The sequence below is a fragment of the Pan paniscus genome, chromosome 5 (genome assembly GCF_029289425.2).
Source record: "Pan paniscus chromosome 5, NHGRI_mPanPan1-v2.0_pri, whole genome shotgun sequence".
NCBI lineage: Eukaryota > Metazoa > Chordata > Mammalia > Primates > Hominidae > Pan > Pan paniscus.
This window is the reverse complement of record NC_073254.2, coordinates 49119625-49140484: the sequence shown is the minus strand read 5'-3', so window position 1 is coordinate 49140484 and position 20860 is coordinate 49119625. Positions and strand designations below refer to the sequence as shown.

At 40.6% G+C, this 20860-nt stretch overlaps 1 protein-coding gene across 5 annotated transcripts in view; it reads left to right on the top strand.

Moving 5' to 3' along the window:
* ILRUN (inflammation and lipid regulator with UBA-like and NBR1-like domains) overlaps positions 1–20860 on the top strand; it is a 154513-nt gene that overhangs the window by 28792 nt on the left and 104861 nt on the right. For all 5 annotated transcript variants that reach the window (XM_034961890.4, XM_034961891.4, XM_003808541.5 and 2 more), the window contains exon 2: positions 13512–13666. In XM_034961890.4, the coding sequence (XP_034817781.1) occupies positions 13512–13666 (155 nt within the window). The remainder of the gene's footprint in view (positions 1–13511; positions 13667–20860) is intronic.

Genomic DNA, 20860 nt, shown 5'->3' with positions numbered 1-20860 from the left:
ATTACCATTCTGCATTCTTAGCAGCATTGTATGAGAGTTCTCTCAAGCTTTTATACTTTTTTTTTCCTGAACCATTTGAGATAACTTGCAAGGATTGTGAGATTTCACCTTTAAGCCCTTCAGCAAATATATCCTGGGAGAACAAGAGCATCATTCTACATGACTACAGTACTATTGTCACTCTGAAGGAATTTAACATGGAAACAAAAGTATTATCTAATATATAGCCCATCTCTAAATTTGTTCCCAGAATTGCCCTTTACAACCTTCCTTTTTTTAATGCAGGATCTTCTCAGGGATCTTATGTTATCTTTGGTTATCATGTCTCTTTAGACTTCTATCTAGAACAGTTCCCTCGCCTTTTGTGGGTATTCTATGACATTGACATTTTTAGAGTTCATGCCAGTCGGAGTGTCCTATGTTGTTGGTTAGTCGTGATTAGAATCAGATTATTTTGTTGGAAATAATACATAGATGATGCTATGTCTTCTATTGCGTCACATCAGGAGGCATATTATGTTAGTTTGTCCTATTACTGACTATGCTAAAATTGAATATTTGGTTAAGATAGTGTCCACCTGTTTTTCTCCTTTATAGTTAATAAGTAATCTGTGGGGATGACTCTCAGACTGGGACTACCCTGTTTTCCCAACAGTCTTCCTCTCCACTGTTTTAGTATCTATTGATGATCCTTGACTGAGTTGATACTGCATAGGTGGTTGCAAAAAGGTTGTTATCTAATTTTGTTGTTCCATCTTCATTTATTGTTTGGCATTCTTCTGTAAATATATTAATTTTTAAATAGAACATATCAAATTAGGGAAGGAATTCATGGTGAATAAAGCCAAATTTAGGTCATGTTTTAGTTTAACATTGTGAGCCTAAGTGTATTTGCCTTACCTTCAGCCATACAGGATCCAAAGAAGGGGGTATTGAGAAAGATCTCCTTGACTTTGTAAAGCTTGAACTACATAAACACCTTCATTCACTATGTTTACATTATTTGGGGATGTGTGCTGCTTTTCTGTCTTTGAGAGACCAAACTTTCTTCAAGGAAGAATCAGAATAAACTATAGATAGATTTTTTTTTTCCTCTCAGTTTTTAGTATCTTTTTCTTTGTAAACCAGATTGGATAGTTTTTTTTCATGTATATTCGGGTGGCTTTATGATTTTTTGATGGAGGGGAGGGCCACTAATTTTACTGGTGATAATTACGCAGTGTCATGTAAAGAAGCTATTTTTAAAAGTCCTTTTATTCTGGAATGCATAAGAAATGCCATAGTTGGATGAGCTGTCTCAAACCTGCTTGGTTGTCATCTGAGGAGTTGGTTGCCCAGAACATGAAAACATTAACAGAATACGTGAGATTGTTTGCAAGTACAACAGGACTTTTACAGGATATATTCTTTAAGTGTTGTATCCCTTGTTTGTGCTGATTAGTTATTAAAAATGATAGCATTCTCTCACATGTCACATATTTATACTGTCATTAGTTTGTAAAAGAAATGGAGGACTGTTACTCTCAGGCCTGTGAATTATCATAAAATTTGTTTTTATTCTTTTTCCAAGTTCCATCTAGTTTTAGCTCCCTATTTGTAAGTATATAGCTTTTTTTTTTTTTTGAGATGGAGTTTCGCTCTTGTTGCCCAGGCTGGAGGAGTGCAATGGCGCAATCTTGGCTCACTGCAACCTCTGCCTCCCGGGTTCAAGCGATTCTCCTGCCGCAGAATTGCGAGTAACTGGGATTACAGGCATGCAACACCACGCCTGGCTAATTTTGTATTTTTAAGTAGAGATGGGGTTTCTCCATGTTGGTCAGGCTGGTCTCGAACTCCCGACCTCAGGTGATCCGCCTGCCTCGGCCTCCCAAAGTGCTGGGATTACAGGCATGAGCCACCATGCCCGGCCAAGTATATAGCTTTTTAAAGGTACCTATATACCAGAAAGCAGCCAAATATGTCCACAGAGTACTTGGAGATACTGGCAGCTGAATGAGTAGAGTTGGGGGTCAGAGTTTAAATGCCATGTGGCATTCTTTGGTAGTATTAGGTAACATGACATTGTCTTTGCCCATCATATATTAGAATTTGGCTAAGGTTTATTTACCTTTTTGCTCTTGCAGAGAGAATAAGATAGCATAGGGCTATAGATTTTCTCTTAGTTGTATATCCTAGGGTGCATTTTTCTGGGTGAAGTATGTTGATGGTATGGCCAGCATTTTTTTTTTTTTTTTTTTAAGCATAGATGAAACTGAAGGTACTTTGAAGCACACTGTCAGGAAATCTCAAAGGCAAGAATTATTAGACAATTGTAAAGTATTTTAATCAAAGGTGTATGCAAAAGTGTGGCATTTCTTCTTAAAGCCTATGCATTTTTCACTGTATGCAGAAACAAGAGGATGGAATGTTGGTTCATAATTTTGTTTTTTTGGCATTTTTTTCCTTTTTAATAAATGAAGGCTGGGCGTGGTGGCTCATACTTGTAATCCCAGCACTTTGGGAAGCTAAGGTTGGAGGATTGCTTGAGGCCAGGAGTTCGAAACCAGCCTGTGAAATGTAACAAGACCCTATCTCTATTATAATTAAAAAATCAAAAACAGCTGGTCATGGTGGCTCACGCCTACTATAATCCCAACACTTTGGGAGGCTGAGGTGGGAGGATTACTTGAGGCCCAGCGTTTGAGACCTGTGTGGGCAACATAATGAGACCCCCATATCTCTCCTTCTCTCTCTGTCTCTTTTTTTGAGACAGCGTCTTGTTGCCCACAGTGGAGTGCAGTGGTACAATAACAGCTTGCTGCATTCTTGACCTCATGGGGTCAGGCCTTCCGAGTAGCTGGGACTACAGGTGTGTGCCACCAAGCCTGGCTAATTTTTTTTTTTTTTTTTTTGTAGAAAAGGGGTCTCCCTGTGTTGCCCAGGCTGGTCTTGAACTCCCGGGCTCCAGTGATCCTCCTGTCTCAGCCTCCCAGAGTGCTGGGATTATAGGCGGTGAGCTACCATGCCTAGCTTGAGACCCCCATCTCTACGAAAAAAAAAAAAAAAAGATAAGATGAGCCAGATGTTGTGGTGTGCACCTGTACTCCTACTTGGGAGGTTGAGGCAGGACGATTGCCTGAGTCCAGGAGTTCAAACCCGCAGTGAGCTGTGAGTGTGCCACTGCACTCTTCAGCCTGGGTGACAGCACAAGACCCTGTCTCTCTCAAAAAACAAAACAAAACAAAAAATTGCTGGTATTTTTTAGAAAACAGCTCTCTGACCAGGATGAGGTACATTTGACTGCTGCTGGTTTATTGTAAGTTCCCTGTTAGGTAACAAACTTTTGAAAGGCATACTTCATTATAGATATATCTGATCATTTCGTAACTGCTATTTTAAACCATTTCCTGAAGTTTCATGAGCAACGATAAACCATAGACATTTTGTTTATAAAGATAGCTTTTTCTCAGTCACATTTTGTTTGTCATTCTGGGACTTTTTGGGTATCATATATTTTCATGTCTCTCCTGGGCCAGTGTTCCAGCATTTTCAAAAATTACAGTTAACACTGAACCTAGTGATTGTTTCCCATTTTGGGAAGTATCCATGACAGTTTAATTCAGGGGGCAACAAGAATGGGAGTTATTTCTAAATATGTATCTTTGATGGCAAATTGAGTTCTTGGAAGCAGAGTTATTATGAAGGAAATGACTCAGCAAAAAAACAGCACCATTTTGATCCCGGTGCTGTGGCATGCTCCTGTAATCCTAGCTACTCAGGAGGCTGAGGCAAGAGGAACTCTTGAACCCAGGAGTTTGAGACCAGCCTGGGCAACATAACAAGACCCTGTCGCCAAAAAACCCGCAAAACCCCACCATTTTCATTGCAGTCTTTATTCTGCTTTCATATTCATAGTTTTTTCTTGTTATGATAAACATTTTCAAATATACAGTAAAGTAGAATAATACAATGTGTAGCCATTATATTAGTTTTTGGTGCTGTGATACATTACCACAAACTATGTGACTTAAAAACGCACACATTTATAATTTTAGCAGTTCTGGAGGTCACAAGTTCAAATGGTCTCTGCACTAAAATCATGGCGTCATCAGCACTCTGTTCCTTTTGAAGAATCTTTTCTTGCCTTTTCCTGCTTCCAGAGGCTGCTACAGGCATTCCTTAGCTCACGGCCCTGTTTCTCCTTCTTCAAAGCTGAGTCCTTCTTACACTGCTATTTCTCGGTTCTCTCTTTAACTTCCCTCTTCCACTCTTAAGGAAGTGATTGCATTGGTTTCATCTGGATAATTCTGGATAATCTCCCTATTTTAAGGTCAGCTGATTAACACCCTTAATTCCTCTTTGCGATATAACTTAACATATTCATAGGTTCCAGGGACCGGGACATTATTAGGATGATGAAAATGTTCTGAAACATGATATTCTAAACATGGTGATGGTTGCACAATTCTGTAAATTTACTAAAAATCATTGAATTGTACAATTGAAATGGGTGGATTTTATGCTGCATAAATTATACCTCGGTAAAATTGCTTTTTAAAGAGACCTTAGCTGGACGGGGTGGCTCATGCCTATATTCCCAGCACTTTGGGAGGCCAAGGCAGGAGGATTGCTTGGAGTTCAAAACCAGTCTGGGCAACATAGTGAGACCCTGTCTGTCTGTCTCTCTCTTTTTTTTTTAAGTTTAAAATTTTAAAGACAAAAATTTTAGAAACCTTTAGGTGCTCTCCTTTCATTTTAAGAGTAAATCCAAATTTCATTTTCTTCTTTGAGACAGGGTCTCATTCTGTCACCCAGGCTGGGGTACAGTGGTATGATAATAGCTCACTGCAGCCTCAACCTCCTGGGCTCAAGTGATCTTTCCACTTCAACCTTCTGAGTAGCTGGGACTATAGGCACGCGCCACTATACCTAGATAATTTTTCAATTTTTTTGTAGAGACAGAGTCTCACTTTGTTTCGCAGGCTGGTCTTGAACTCCTGGCATTAAGTACTCCTCTTGCCTCAGCCACCCAGAGTGCTGGGATTCCAGGCATGAGCCGTCATGGTCCTTTAGTGGTGAAATGTACTTAACATTTCCCATCTTAACTCTTTTTTTTTGAGACAGGATCTCACTCTGTCATCCAGGCTCGTGTAGAGTGGCATCATTAGGGCTCACTGTAGCCTTGAACTCCCGGGCTCAAGGGATCCTCCCACTGCAGCCTCCCAAGTAGCTGTGACTATAGGTGCACACCACCCTGTGTAGTCCCAGCCTGGCTAATTTTAAATTTTCTTTTAAATTTTATAGAGACAAGGTCTCACCATGTTGCCCAGGCTGGACCAGTCTTGGGCTCAAGTAGTCCTCCTGCCTTGGCCTCCCAAAGTGCTGGGATTACAGGTGTGAGCCACCATGCCTGGCCCATCTTACCCATTTTTAAGTGTACTATTCCGTAGCGTGTTAAGTATATTCACGTCATTTTGCAAACAATCTCCAGGATTCTTTCATCTTGCAAAACAGAAACTATGTACTCATTAAACAACTACCCACTTTCCATGTAAGTATTTGACCTTTGTGACAGACTTATTTCACTTAGCATAAAATCCTCAAGGTTCATCCGTAATGTTATGTGTTTTCAGAATTTTCTTCCTTTTTAAGGCTAAATAATATCCCATTACATGTATAAATCATATATTGTTTATTTGTTCATTGGTCAGTGGACACTTGGGTTGCTTTCACCATTTGACTGTTATGAATAATGCTGCTCTGAACACACATATTCTTTTTTAGAACTGCTTTCAGTTCTCTTAGATACCCAGAAGTGGAATTGCTAGATCTGAGTAAGTTTTAACTTAGTGCTCCAGCTTCTCTTCTATGTCTTTTTCTTTTCTTTTTCTTTTTTTTTTTTTTTTTTTGAGACGGAGTCTTGCTCTGTCACCCAGGCTGGAGTGCAGTGGCGTGATCTCGGCTCACTGCAAGCTCTGCCTCCCGGGTTCACGCCATTCTCCTGCCTCAGCCTCCTGAGTAGCTGGGACTACAGGCGCCTGCCACCACGCCCAGCTAATTTTTTATATTTTTAGTAGAGACAGGGTTTCACTGTTTTAGCCAGGATGGTCTCAATCTCCTGACCTTGTGATCTGCCCACCTGGGCCTCCCAAAGTGCTGGGATTACAGGCGTGAGCCACCGCGCCCGGCCTCTTCTATGTCTTTTAATTGGCTTTGTACCTTCCATTCAAACTCTCCCTAGAAGCCATTATACAATATTGAACTAATTTGGACCTATTATGTTGAAAGTAACAAACTTACTTCAAACTAGATAATGATAAAAGGGTTTCTTTAAGGATATTTTTATGTTACACAGAACCCAAAGACAGAAATATGTTTGTGCTTCAGGAACAACTAGACTCAAGGACTTGAAATACCTTTAGGTTTCTTTCTCTGTGTGTTTTATCTAGATGTTTGCAGTGGTCTTTTATCTCTGTTGAAGAGAGCCATGACTGTCCAGAGCTCTCAAATGTGTAGTTTATAGACCAGATACTATGAGAGAAACTTTCTTAGTTCCAGTTCCAAATTTCTCAGTACCCCCACCTCCATGAGCCACCGTGCCCAGCCCTTACAGAACATTTTAAAGAATTGTAGAGTGTATAGCCTCGTGCCTACCACCTAGATTCCACAATGGTTAACATTTTTGCCATATTTGCTTTCTTTATGTAAGATTTTTAAAAAATCATTTGAAAGTTGTAGACATTTTATGACCCTTGATCTTTAAATGTTTCTGCATGTATTTTTTAAAAACAAGGATATTCTCATACATAACTATGTACTATTACCTAATACAATAATAAAACAATGCCACCACTTCCTTTCTTTTTTGTGGCAGAGTACTTATTTTTTATTTTCTACTTGGAAAATGGTATAGCTGCTGAAGACAGAAGGACCAGTTCTTAAAAATAATAAAACTAATGGATCAAGAAATAGCCAGGAAACAAAGAGAGGAGAAACAATTTTAGATGCCATAGGGCTCTAAGAAGTGGGTAAAATGTTGATATTAACTTTGTCCCTCCTCTGAATGTAATTTTCCACAAATTCTTTTTACTAGTTGTCTTCACATATTAAAGAGTATCTACGAGTACATTTTTAGGTTGACAGTATTGACCGTTGCCTTTAGCCCAACTTGAATTCCCTATTTGCGGTCATCTTTCTGTTTCAATGAAAGTCTTAGTTTCTTTCCAGGCTTTAAAATTCATAGTAGTTACAAGTATGTAATGTTTGGCCCCTCTTTTTGGTATTCCATGTTAGATTCCTCTCACATTGATGTTGGAAGGCCCTGGTTAAGAGCATCTATTTTGCTGAGCCTTTTTCTGGCCAAATTACCTTTTGGTCATTCAGAGATAGTGAGGTCTTCTTGATTCTTGGTGGTACATGGCTTTAGTAGCAATATTATTGGCATACCCCAGGTGAGGAAAACCCCTTGTGGTTCGGGATAACAATCTCTTGAAGCCCTAAGATGCTGTTGTTCATGCCTGATAACATGGGTTCATTATTCTGTTTCCCATTTTAATTTGTGTCCAAATAAGGTTGGTAGTTTTCTTTTTCTCATAAATAATTTGTGTTCTTTTGAGTTTCTCACTTGTTCAGAGAATGGAAAGAAAAGGTATCTAGTTTTTTTTTTTCCTTGAGAATCTGAGCTAATGGCATTCCTTCTCTATTTCTGATTTTTTACATTTATTTATTTTTTTGACAGGGTCTCACTGTTGCCCAGGCTGGAGTGCAGTGGCGCAGTCTCAGCTCACCGCAGCCTCACCCTCCTGGGATCAAGTGATCCTCCCACTTCAGCCCCCTGAGTGGCTGGGACTATAGGTGTACGCCACCATGCCTGGCTGATTTTTTTTTTTTTGAAGGGATGGGGTTTCGCCATGTTACCTAGGCTAGTCTCGAACTTCTGGGCTGAAGTGATCCACCTGCCTCTGCGCCTCCCAAGGTGCTGGGATTATAGGCATGAGCCACCACACCTGGCCTGGTTTTCTTAACTGTTTTCTACTGTCATATTTTTGAATGATGTTTCTGGCCTCATATAAATATATAGATGATTTTTCTTCCTAAGACTGCCTTATGGGCCAGGCGTGGTGGGTCACACCTGTAATCCCAGCACTTTGGGAGGCCAAAGCGGGTGAATCACCTGAGGTTGGGAGTTCGAGACCACCCTGACCAACATGGAGAAACCCCGTCTCTACTAAAAATACAAAATTAGCCGAGCGTGGTGGCACATGCCTGTAATCCCAGCTACTCCGGAGGCTGAGGTAGGAGAATTGCTTGAACCCGGGAGGTGGAGGTTGCAGTGAGCCGAGATAGCACCACGGCACTCCAGCCTTGGGACAGAGTGAGACTCCGTTAAAAAAAAAAAAAAAAAGACTGCCTTATGTATGTATATATACAACAAAAATAAATGTTCTATGTTTGTGAATATATGCAAGATCAATTCTTTAAAGAATTCAGTTTAACGGGGGTTACAATTCATTTATAGAATTCATAATGGTAATTAGTATGTTAAGAAAATCAGATGTTCAGAGTGTTATATAATTGGAAATTCTGGGTAGGTTAAAACTTTTGAATAGGTGTGGCTCTGAATTCTAATAATTGCCTAGCCTAGGGCAAATTAACCTCGCCTGTCAGTGCCTCAGTAGCCTCATCTATAAAATGAAGGTTGGACAGAGTTGTATTTTATCAGGAAACATGTCAGTGTTACCAAATTCTTCTCCAGTTCGGGTTAACTTCATTGTCTGTGCAGTTGAAACTGTGCTGTGTACCAAGCCCATCTTTCACCCTAAGCAGGAAAAGCTGCTTTGGGCCCATAGCCTCTGTGCGAGAGGCATTTGGAGTTAACCTTTGTTTGAATGTCCCTGGTTAGCTATAGAGTATAAACACTGAAGGCAAGGGCCATGCCTGTCTTACAATTTGCTGTATCCCTAATGCTCCAGGCCAGGTGCCTGGCACAAGGGTAAATGCTCGTTCATTAAATATTTGTTGAATGAATGACTGCCAACCAGGACATTTGCATACGTTGCCTCTGCAATCTTCACAGCCAACATTATAATGAGATAGGTAGTATCAACTCAGTTTTGCAGATGAGTAAAACTGATGGGGAAAGGCTTAGCTGCTTGTTCAAAACCCCACAGCCAAGAGTTGGAGCTGACTCTAAAGATCACAGTCTTTTTTTTCTTGAGATGGAGTCTTGCCCTGTTGCCCAGGCTGGAGTGCAGTGGCGCAATCTCAGCTCACTGCAGACTTTGCCTCCTGAGGTTCAAGCAATTCTCCTGACTCAGCCTCCCAAGTAGCTGGGATTACAGGCGCCCACCACCATGCCCAGCTAAGTTTTGTATTTTTAGTAGAGACAAGGTTTCCCCATGTTGGCCAGGCTGGTCTCGAATTCCTGACCTCAGGCGATCTGCCCGCCTCGGCCTCCCAAAGTGCTGGGATTATGGGTGTGAGCCACTGTGTCCGGCCTAAAGACCATACTCTTAAAAAAAAAGAAAAAGAAAAAGAAAAATTATTTCATTGTGGTAAAATCTGCATGACATGAAATTTACCATTTTAAGTATACAGTTCTGTGGCATTAACTATATTGGCAGTGTGCAACTATTACCATCATCCATCTTTTTTTTTTTTTTTTGAGACAGAGTCTCACTTTGTTGCCTAGGTCAGAGTGAGTGCAGTGGCACAATTTCGGCTCATTGCAACCTCCGCCTCCTGGGTTCAAGCAATTCGCCTATCTCATCCTCCCAAGTAGCTCATTACAGGCATGCACTATGCCCAGCTAATTTTTGTATTTTTTATAGAGACAAGGTTTCACCATGTTGGCCAGGCTGGTCTCAAACTCCTGACCTCAAGTGATCTGCCCGCCTCTGCCTCCCAAAGTGTTGGGATTACAGGCGTGAGTCACAGCATCCAGCACCAGCATCCATCTTAATCTGTGCTTTTTTTTTTTTTTTTTTTTTGAGACGGAGTCTTGCTTTGTTGCCCAGGCTGGAGTGCAGTGGCGCGATCTCGGCTCACTGCAAGCTCCGCCTCCCGGGTTCACGCCATTCTCCTGCCTCAGCCTCCCGAGTAGCTGGGACTACAGGCGCCCGCTACCACGCCCGGCTAATTTTTTGTATTTTTTAGTAGAGACGGGGTTTCACCGTGTTAGCCAGGATGGTCTCGATCTCCTGACCTCGTGATCCGCCCGCCTCGGCCTCCCAAAGTGCTGGGATTACAGGCGTGAGCCACCGCGCCCGGCAATCTGTGCTTTTTTTCACTGTTAACGTTGCCTTTGTTTGTTCTTCAGGGTACATTTAACCATCTGAAATTAGATTTAAAACTTTTTTGAGCAGAAACACTGAAGGAATCTGGAGGTTTAAACTTTCAGACTGCACTGAATGCTGGGTCAATGTTTTCCCTTTCCCATCACCTCAGCCAGCTCCATTTCATGAAGAATTACTTGTTGGCTAATAATAGCTGAGTATGTTGTTTTGAACAGGAATACCTGCTATCATGTCTACTTTCTAACACTGAATTGGAGCTGTTTGGTCTATGCCTGCTGTTGCTCAGCCTAGTGGGCCAGTAATTTAAATTCTCTGAACTCTGAGAAGCTGTGTACCCCACATTTGTAGCTGTGTACCTGCTTGATGGGTTAGATCACTTGGGCTAAAGTCCACTTTCCGCCTTGTACTTGGGAAATGAATTTGCTTTGTCATCCTCTCCAGCTTCCTGCCAGGATTCCAGTTCGCTGCTTTCAGTTTCAGTTTGGGGTTTAAAAATGTTTCTTAATCTTTCTCTGGCTGAATTACCTGTATAATACACATACAAATAAGCTTTGACTGTGGGATAAGTTGGAAAGGTGTGAAAGGAGATTTGAGGATAGGAATGGATCTGCCTAAGTTGGGTAGCTTGACTTTCCCACTTACTAGTGTTCCTACTGCAGTGGTCTTAAAGTCCTATCCTGATGGCAGAACCAAAGGGTGAAATATGACACAAGCTGGGGATGAGAATTGGCAATTGTCCTGAGTGCACAAATAGTTTCTTCCCTCCAAAACATATTTTGCAGCCAAGTGAACAGAAAACAATTCAGCAGGCTACTTACTGAAGACCTGCTGCAAAAAAATTCTCTTTTCAAAACGGTAGACATACAGCTTTTCCAAAATGTTTTCAAAAGAGCAAATTGCAAACTAGGCTTATTTTTCTCCCATATTCTCCCTGATCCCTAAGTGTAATGCTAATTCCAGATATACTTCTAAGCCTGTTTGTGGATGGTAGGGGCTGGATTTCCCCAAGTTTGACCCGTCACAAACATCCTTCACTTTAGATCACTGTCAGCTAGACAGGAAACTGCTGAGAAGACTCAAGTTCAAGCTTTGTATTGAATAGTCAAGCAAACAGGTGCAGTTTGGCCCCAGCCCAGCTCTCTTTATGTAAATATTATCAAGCACATATACCATAGGCAGGCCATTGGTATTGTAATTTCAGTCATTACTGACTAATATGACAGGCCACCATTGCATGAGGCTTGACCTCAGGTACCTGCTCTAATTATAGCCTTCCTTTCTGGCAGCTGCAAGCACCTGGAGGAGCAGGCAGGCCTGCAACAGAAAATTATTTGCTGTTATTAGCATTTCTGTTGATCAGTTGTGTACTGTCAGAGCTTGTTTCATGCTATGTTTATGTATAATTAAAAACAGCTCAGTGGATTCGTTGGTTTATGGTTGGATTATGTTTAGAAACATGCAGTTTGGATTGTTATATAGCGTGGGAAGTGGAGATGATGTCACTGGTTTGAGTAAGACCAGAAGAGAAGCAGTTAATGTAATTACCAACAATTTCCTTGATCTCTGTAATGAACGCAGCTTACTGAAACCCTTTAGTGGCCCTTGCACTGATAACCAAGCTGACAATCACGCGCTTCTGCTCAGTTGGGAACTCTGGCTTATGTGCTTCGTAGTTCCTTCTGATGAAAGGGGATTTGTGAGTAATTAAAAAGAACACCAACATTTACAAAATGATACTTCCAAAAAAGAAACTACAAATGGCTCTTTTTTTTTTTTTTTTGAGACGGAGTCTGGCACTATTGCCTGGGCTGGAGTGCAATGGTGCTATCTTGGCTCACTGCAACCTCCACCTCTCGGGTTCAAGCGATTCTACTGCCTCAGCCTCCCGAGTAGCTGGGATTACAGGTGCCCGCCACCGTGCCTGGCTAATTTTTTGTACTTTTTTTAGTAGAGACGGGTTTCACTATGTTGGCCAGGCTGATCTTGAACTCCTGACCCTGTGATCTGCCCACCTCGGCCTCCCAAAGTACTGGGATTACAGGCGTGAGCCACTGAGCCCAGCCTTTACAAATGGCTCTTAAACCTGTAAAAAGATACTCAGCCTCTCAAGATCTCACTGAGATATATTTTTTTTAACCTATTAGATGGGAGAAATCCAAAATGTTAGAGAAACGCCACTGATGAGCAAGTGGGGAAAATAGGCGTACTCTTATATTCTTGGTGGGACCATTAGCGTACAACTTTTATTGAGGGAAGTTTGGATATATTTATTAAAACCACAAACTCTGGCACAGCAGTATCACTTAATAGGAATTTATCTCACAGATTGTATACACTTGCATGTATACAAAACTGTATGCTTAAGCTTATTTGTGGAAGAGTTAATGACTGGAAACAAACTCAAAAGTCGACTGGTTAAATGATGATCCATCTGTATAGTGGTTACAGCTGTAAAAAACAATGAGGATGCTCTTTATGTACTAACAGAGATGTTTTCAAGATACAGTATTAAGAGAATAAAGCAAAGGGCATTGTATATTATGCTACCATTTGTATAAAAAAGGGGGAAAATAAGATTGTATATTATGTTTGCTTGAATGTGTTTAAGAAAGTTCTGGAAGGATATTTAAGAAAGTAATATGAACAGTTATATCTGTGTGTGTATGTTGAGGAAAAAAGAGAACATGATTTTCTGTATTATGTGCACATATTAACTTTATTTTAAAAAGTGAAGCTTCTGGCTGGGCTCAGTGGCTCATGCCTATAATCCTAGCACTTTGGGAGGCTGAGATGGATGGATCGCTTGAGCTCAGGAGTTCAAGACTAGCCTGGGCAACATGGCTGTCTCTCTCTCTTTTTTTTAATATTAACAAATAATAATAATACAAAATAAAAAGTAGTGCTTCTTTGAATTCCGTATTTATAGAGCTCTCTTTTAATTGATTTCTTTACCCATTCTTGTTTTCCTGTGGGTAATAAGGGAGATTTCCTCATACTGTTGCTGATGGTACTAATGTTTGTTACTTTCTATGTGGGAAGAAAGTGATAACACAAATTTGTTGGTCCTGGTGTTTTTCCTATTGTTCCTCAGCCAGAATAGAAGGCTTTAAAGACGTGTATACCAGGAGCCTCAGGTTCTGTGACAAACCCTAAGAAACAGGCTTTTTCCTTTTGTTTAACAATTAGGATAATATCTGGACAGTACTGAAGTCTGTTGCCTTTTCTCTTTTTCTATAGGAACCTACAAGCAGCAATTGGCGCCTATTATGACTTTGAGAGCCCAAACATCAGTGTGCCCTCTATGTCCTTTGTTGAAGATGTCACCATAGGAGAAGGGGAGTCAATACCTCCGGATACTCAGTTTGTAAAAACATGGCGGATCCAGAATTCTGGTAAGTACATAATGGGCAATCCTCCCTTGCCTAGTTTTCATTTTCTTAATAGTTAAATAAGAAGGAAATGTTTTAGCTTATGTATGTGATTGTGTAACTGCGAGCTTTCTCTTACACATGATATGTAGTATTTTCTTGTACTGGTGTGATGACCAAACATTAGTGAAGTATCTCCTGCTCTAAAGTAGGAAGAAGAATTTATGTCTCATGCTTTTAAGCCACCTATAACTTAATGGCATCTAAACACAATCCAATATTGGTTTTGTTACTAGGAACTAGACTTCTATATGATGGGATATTGGCTCCACCTGTACAGTTTTACTTCATCGCTTTATTTCTGCTCTAATTAATCTTCCAGTCATTTCCAGCAGGCTAGAGGAGGTGTATCCTTGAATAGAACAAGGTAGTTGGAAAGAGCTGTGAGCATCTGCTCTTTTGAAAGCTCTTTTTTTTTTTTTTGCAACCACAAGGATGATTGTCTCTGAAATTTCATTAGGATATCTGAGACATTAATACCACTTTGAAAAATAGGGTAGGAAATATGGGAATTTGCTCAAAATGGGAGACAGAGAAATTGTTGGTTTAAAAAAAAAAAATACAGATTGGGTATGGTAGCTCACACACAGAATCCCAGCACTTTTTTTTTTTTTTGGAGACAGCATCTCGCTCTGTTGCCCAGGCTGGAGTGCAATGTTGTGATCATGGCTCACTATAGCCTTAAACTCTTGGGCTCAGGCGATCCTCCTGCCTCAGCCTCTCCTGAGTAGCTGGGTCCACAGGCGTGCACTACTGTGCCCAGCTAATTTTTTAATTGTAGAGATGGAGTCTTCCTGTGTTGCCCAGGTTGATCTCGAACTCTTGGGCTCAAGCTATCCTCTCACTTGGATAGCTGATATTACATATGTACACTGCACATGGCCTCCCAGCACTTTTACAGGTCAAGGCAGGAGGATCACTTGAGCCCAGGAGTTTAAGACCAGCTTTGGCAATGTAGCGAGATCCTGTCTCTACAAACACTAAAAAGAAAAAAATACAAGAAAAACATTGTTTTGATGTACTGCAGCCTCTTTTAAGACAAACTAGAAATAAGTTAACCATAGGCTGAGCATGGTGGCTCATGCCTGTAATCCCAGCTTTGGGAGGTCGAGGTGGGAGGATCACTTCAGATGAGGAGTTGGAGACCAGTTGGGCCAACATGATGAAACCCCATCTAAAAATACAGAAATTAGCCGGGTATGGTGTTGGGCACCTTTAATCCCAGCTACTTGGGAGGCTGAGGCAGGAGAATTGCTTGAACCCAGGAGGTGGAGGTTGCAGTGAGCTGAAATCATGCCACTGCACTTCAGGCTGGGTGACAGAGTGAGACTCCATCTCAAAAAAAAATTAAATAAAAATAAAAATAAATAAATTAACCATAGTTCTTTGAAAATAGTGTCTATGTGTCTAAATTTTTTTTTCTTTCTTTCTTTTTCTTTTTCTTTTTTTTTGAGACGGAGTCTCGATCTGTCGCCCAGGCTGGAGTGCAGTGGTGCGATCTCGACTCACTGCAACCTCCACCTCCAGGGTTCACTCCATTGTCCTGCCTCAGCCTCCCGAGTAGCTGGGACGACAGGCGCCCGCCACAACGCCCGGCTAATTTTTTGTATTTTTGGTAGAGACGGGGTTTCACCATGTTAGACAGGATGGTCTCGATCTCCTGACTTGGTGATCCGCCTGCCTCGGCCTCCCAAAGTGCTGCGATTACAGGCGTGAGCCACCGCGCCCGGCCGTCTTTTTTTTTTTTTTTTTTTTTTTAAGACAAGGTCTCACTCTGTCACCCAGGCTGGGAGTGCAGTGGTGCAATCTTGGCCTCCTGGGCTCAAATAATCCTCTTACCTTGGCCTTCTGAGTAGTTGGGATTACAGATGTGAGCCACCGCACCATGCCTGGCTAATTTTTTAAAGTTTTTGTAGAAATAGGGTTTCATTGTGTTGCTTGGGCTGGGCTCACACGATCCTCCCACCTTGGCATTCTAAAATGCTGGGATTACAGGCATGAACCACTGCACCTGGCCTTAAATTATTTTCTAATGAGTTTTGGGAGCAGGGGTTGGGTTTTGTATTTCTTGTCACATCTAATGACAATTTATGTTGACTGGTCGAAGGTGTTTTAACTTTCTTATTATTAATGAGAACTTCAGAGAAAAATTCTGAGAGATGGAAAACTAGGCTAAAAATACGTGTTTGTGGGGGTGCCCTGTCTAGCAAGTTAATTTTATATGAGCTGATTTAAAACTCTGAGGACTCAAATAAACCTATAAAAGTGACCTTTTATTGATTTGGTTTACTTTTCAGTTCTTTACAATTCAGTTCTTTATGATGGGGAAAGACTGGCTAGACCAGCCTTTTATGTAAGAATGTACCAAATTGAATTGTTATTCTTAGTTTTTCTGGCATATTTAGAAGTAACTCACCTTTGGAGGAAAGTTCAGTGTGTCATTGACCAAACACATAGTTTGGACTGACCCAATGTTGTGGATGACTCAGGACACCTGTGACTTTGTAAAATTTCATTCGCCCCCTTTCCTTTTTAGTTGTAACAGTTAGTTATAACAGTTAGTTTGGGAGGTACATGCTAACAGAGGAAAATAGCCATATTTTCTATTTTTCTTGAAATTCTTACTTGTTCAAAGTCTAATTTACTTTACTTTGCCTAATTTCTTTCTCACCTTGCTTGATTTTGCCTGCTTTTAAAAAAAATCAAGACAGTTTCTTCATTTTATAATAGCTTTTATTCATCATGTTTTTATTCTGAGTTTAAAACCTGCTGTGTTACTGATCAAAAATGCTTTCAGAGGCTGGGTGCAGTGGCTCACACCTGTGATCCCAGCACTTTGGGAGGCCAAGGTGGGCAGATCACTTGAGGTCAAGAGTTCAAGACTAGCCTGGCCAACATGGCAAAACCCCGTCTACTAAAAATACAAAAAATTAGCTGGGCATGGTGTTGCATGCCTGTAGTCCCAGCTACTCGGGAGGCTGAGGCACAAGAATCACTTGAACCCAGGAGGCAGAGGTTGTAGTGAGCCAAGATTGCGCCGCTGCACTCCAGCCCGGGCAACAGAGCCAGACTCCATCTCAAAAAAAAAAAAAAAAAAAAAAGTTTTTTGGAATCTACCACTGAGATATATATATATATATAATTTTTTTTTTTAATAAATGAGGTTTGTTTGGAAAGTGTGACTTGAATTCAAGTTTTATTTGTTTATTTTAAAGTGAAGTCAGTACCTTGTTTACTTAATAGTGAAAACAATGAAAATGGCCTGGCTTTCTGTGAGCTCTTCAGTGTTTTTAAATACTGAAAGTTGTTAGAGTACTGTTGAAATGTTTTAAATACCATCTTGTGGCAGACTAACCATTTTATATTTCAAAAAGCCTCTTGATATATCTACTTACTAGACTGTTACTTGGGTTAATGGGGAGCTTTGGGAGGTTGATATGTAGTAGTTAGACTGTCAAATCAGAACCCCCAAAGCCTACCTTTCATGTTGACTTACAAAAATCTCTCTTGGTGGGCCTGACTGCTTTTCCCCTCTGCATTTGCTTTGTAACCTCAGTTTAAAACAGCTTCTGAATCTCTTTCCTTGTGTGAAAGGGCATTCTTGTGCCTGAACAGGTCTTGAAAGGTTAGGTAGCAGTTGCTAGAGATTTTATCTTTCAAGGTGCTTTGCATAAATAGGTTTTCTCTTCTGGAAGTTGTCCCCCCAGCTGTAGAGTAGTTTTAATCTATAAATTGGATGTTTTCCATTTGGTTAAGGAGAATCTGGCCACCCGTTACTGAGTATCAGGCATGTTATTTGAGAGAGGAAGAACATGCATGTGCACAGGTTTTTGGCATCATCCTAATCTGGCCTGAGTTATTTCTGTAAATAGAGTAGTAACATGGAAGTAGGGCAGGCCTTGGCAGTTTTTCCTCTGGCTGTCTTACTCTCATTCATAACCTCCCTAAGAAATAAGCACTCACTGAAAGAGCTACATAAATAATAATTTTCATGGCACTTCTGTCTTGTCATGTTTTAGGCGTGCTGGGCATGCAAATATACCACAGATGAGATTGATAGGAATCGCATATAGTTGTCCCAATAGCTTTCCCGAAGAAGGCGAACGTTGCGCACTGTTTAAAATTAAATTCCTGGCCAGGCGTGGTAGGTAGCTCAACCCTGTAATCCCACTACTTTGGGAGGCTGAGGCGGGCAGATCACCTGAGGTCAGGAGTTCAAGACCAGCCTGGCCAACATGGTGAAACCCCATCTCTACTAAAAACCCCATCTCTACTAAAACTGCAAAAAAAATTAGCCAGGCATGGTGGTGGGCGCCTGTAATCCCACGTATTCGGGAGGCTGAGGCAGAAGAATTGCATGAACCTGGGAGGTGGAGGTTGCAGTGAGCTGAGACCGCGCCACTGCACTCCAGCCTGGGTGGCAGAGACTCCGACTCATAAATAAATAAATAAATAAATAAATATAAATAAATAAAATTAAGCTCCTAATATTTTTTAAGTCCTTAGATTTAGATTTGCAGAAACAGAACTGAGATATTTAATAACATAGATGCAAAATTCTAGGATTCAGACTTCTGTCACTGTGGAAGCATTGGAAGCTTAGTAAACCTGAGCAGGAAACTTTGGGAGTTAAAATGAAAATTTAAAACTGTCCCTCTAAAAATATGAGTAGACAGAATTCTCTTTACCAGCACCTAGAGCTTCTCAGTTGTTATACTACCATGCTCTGTTGTACAATTGTAGTGAATATTAAGCTGTGCATGTTATGATAACCCTAGTGTTTCTCCGACTTTGGTGAAATTTTTGTGATTGTTATATGAGAGGGTATCTTGGGCATATTGATACAGAGTCGTCTTTATTTTTTGAACTTCATAGAAGTGAATATAAAGGGATGGGAAAAGAACTTGAGAAAGAACAATTATTTCCCCCATTTTTCTTCTAGTGCATTAAAATAGTTAGCTTTCTACCTTTCTCTTCAGTATGATTCTAGAGAAGATAATTTTGCTTCTTTCATTCAACACATTTTATTATGTTCCAGTCACTTTATTAGGTACAAGGGAGAAATGGTCACAAGATTGATGAAGGTTTCTGCTTTCATGGAGCTTAATATGAAATGCAGTGTCCACACTTATAAGGGTTAAAAAGGAGATCATCATTAAGGTTTGTCTTCTGTATTGCTATTTGGATATTCCTTACTGTCTCCAGACTATTTCTATAATTGTATATACTTACTAAGTCCCCTGGGACTGTTGGACTTTTGATTTTTGTGATGCTTGCTACCATCTCAAAATTGTAACATGACAGGGTTTTTTTTGTTTTTGTTTTTGCTTTATTTTAAAAAATAAAGTGATATTTCATATCTGGAGAATCACAGCCTTAATTATATACTTGATTGTGATACTTAACTAGGAACGTCATAAAACACAGATTAGTCTTTCTTTTCTTCTAGATAGAAATCTATCCCCCATTAATCCAGTTTGCAACTGAGACTTAATTTGGAGCCCAGTTCTATTATACTTCTCGAACTCAGATTTCAGGTATGTTTAGTGTAGTCCAGACAACTCACTGGTATTCCCTTCCTTCTGTATCAAACATCAATATCTTTGACCTTTTCAGAGTTACGTGACCTAACAGTTGTGACTATAAGAATTGTATGTATCATTGATAACACTCAGAAGGCAGATGATTGGTTTTTCACTTCATAGCCAATGAACACTTCAGAGTTGTTGGTGGATAACTCTTCTAGCCCAGAGGTTCTTTAAATACTCCACTGAGAAGTAATAGGTATCTGGAGTACCAAGAAGGGCAGGACCCTAGCCAAATGCCAATGTTTAATGTTACCCATTTAATGTTTTACTGACTAACTCAGTTTTTCTGGAATGTAGCAGCACTCCTTTTGCACAGCTAAGATGACCCAATCATCTCAGCTGCTTCTGGTTGTGCCTAGGAGAGCTAAGTCTTTTTCACATGCAGTCTTGGTTTAGCTTATTTTCTTATAAGTTCAAAAAACAGACACATTCTTGGGATTTCATATAAACAGACATTATCTTGTTGCAGGTGTATGTGTATGTGTGTGTATGTATATGTGTGTGTATGTGTGTATCTTAAAGAATAACTGTGAATTCAGCCCCATGATAGTAGTATAATTTTTCTCTTCGATTTTGGTCTTTAAGGAGACTGACATTTTGTAAGGTGCTTCATGTCAGCTACTGTTCTGCTTGTTGTAAGACAAATAGGCTTTTGCCAGACCTCAGAAATGAAAAAGATAAATTGCGTGTATTGTCAGTATATCATCCACAGCCTTTCCTCCAGCAGTGGTTGCCCTTTATAGGGTTAACTTAGGACATTTTGTTGGCAAATTTTTTTAAAAGAAGGTATGCTAAAACATAGTGGCCACTGCTTTAGCTGCTACCCCTTAAGACCCAAGGAGCACAGAGGGTGCCATTCATAATGGAGGTGAGATCTCAGGAGTAGAACTCTGGTTGCCTTTCTCTGTCTGGTTTCTTTCCAGTAGTGAGCCATCAAGTATGTCAAAACTGGGCACTTAGAGAGCAAGGAACTGAGGCATCTTAGAGTACTGGTAGGAGATAAATGACAAGCACCCTCTGTTCTAAGAGTCCTGCCATGTTCAAGTTTTCACAGTGGTTTATTTTTATAATGAATGTATATATTCCAAAAAAAGATATATAGAAGTTTCTGTCTACAGTTAAAGAGGAGTATATCAATTGCTGCATATTGGAGAGACTTCACAGGAAAAATCACATCCAGTCACTGTGTGGCTACCTATACCGCTTGACTAGTGGGAACTAGTCAACACATAGATTTCTCATGAATTAGTTACATGAAAATAGGTACACAAGAGTGGGTACCGGCTGGGCGCCATGGCTCATGCCTGTAATCCCAGCACTTTGGGAGGCCAAGGCAGGCAGATCACCTGAGGTCAGGAGTTCATGATCAGCCTGGCCAACATGGTGAAACCCCATCTATGCTAAAAATGCAAAAATTAGGCCAGGCACTGTGGCTCACACCTGTAATCCCAGCACTTTGGGAGGCTGAGGCAGGCGGATCATGAGGTCAGCAGTTCGAGACCAGCCTGGCCAACATGGTGAAACCCCATCTCTTGTAAAAATACAATAATTAGCCAGGCGTGGTAATGGG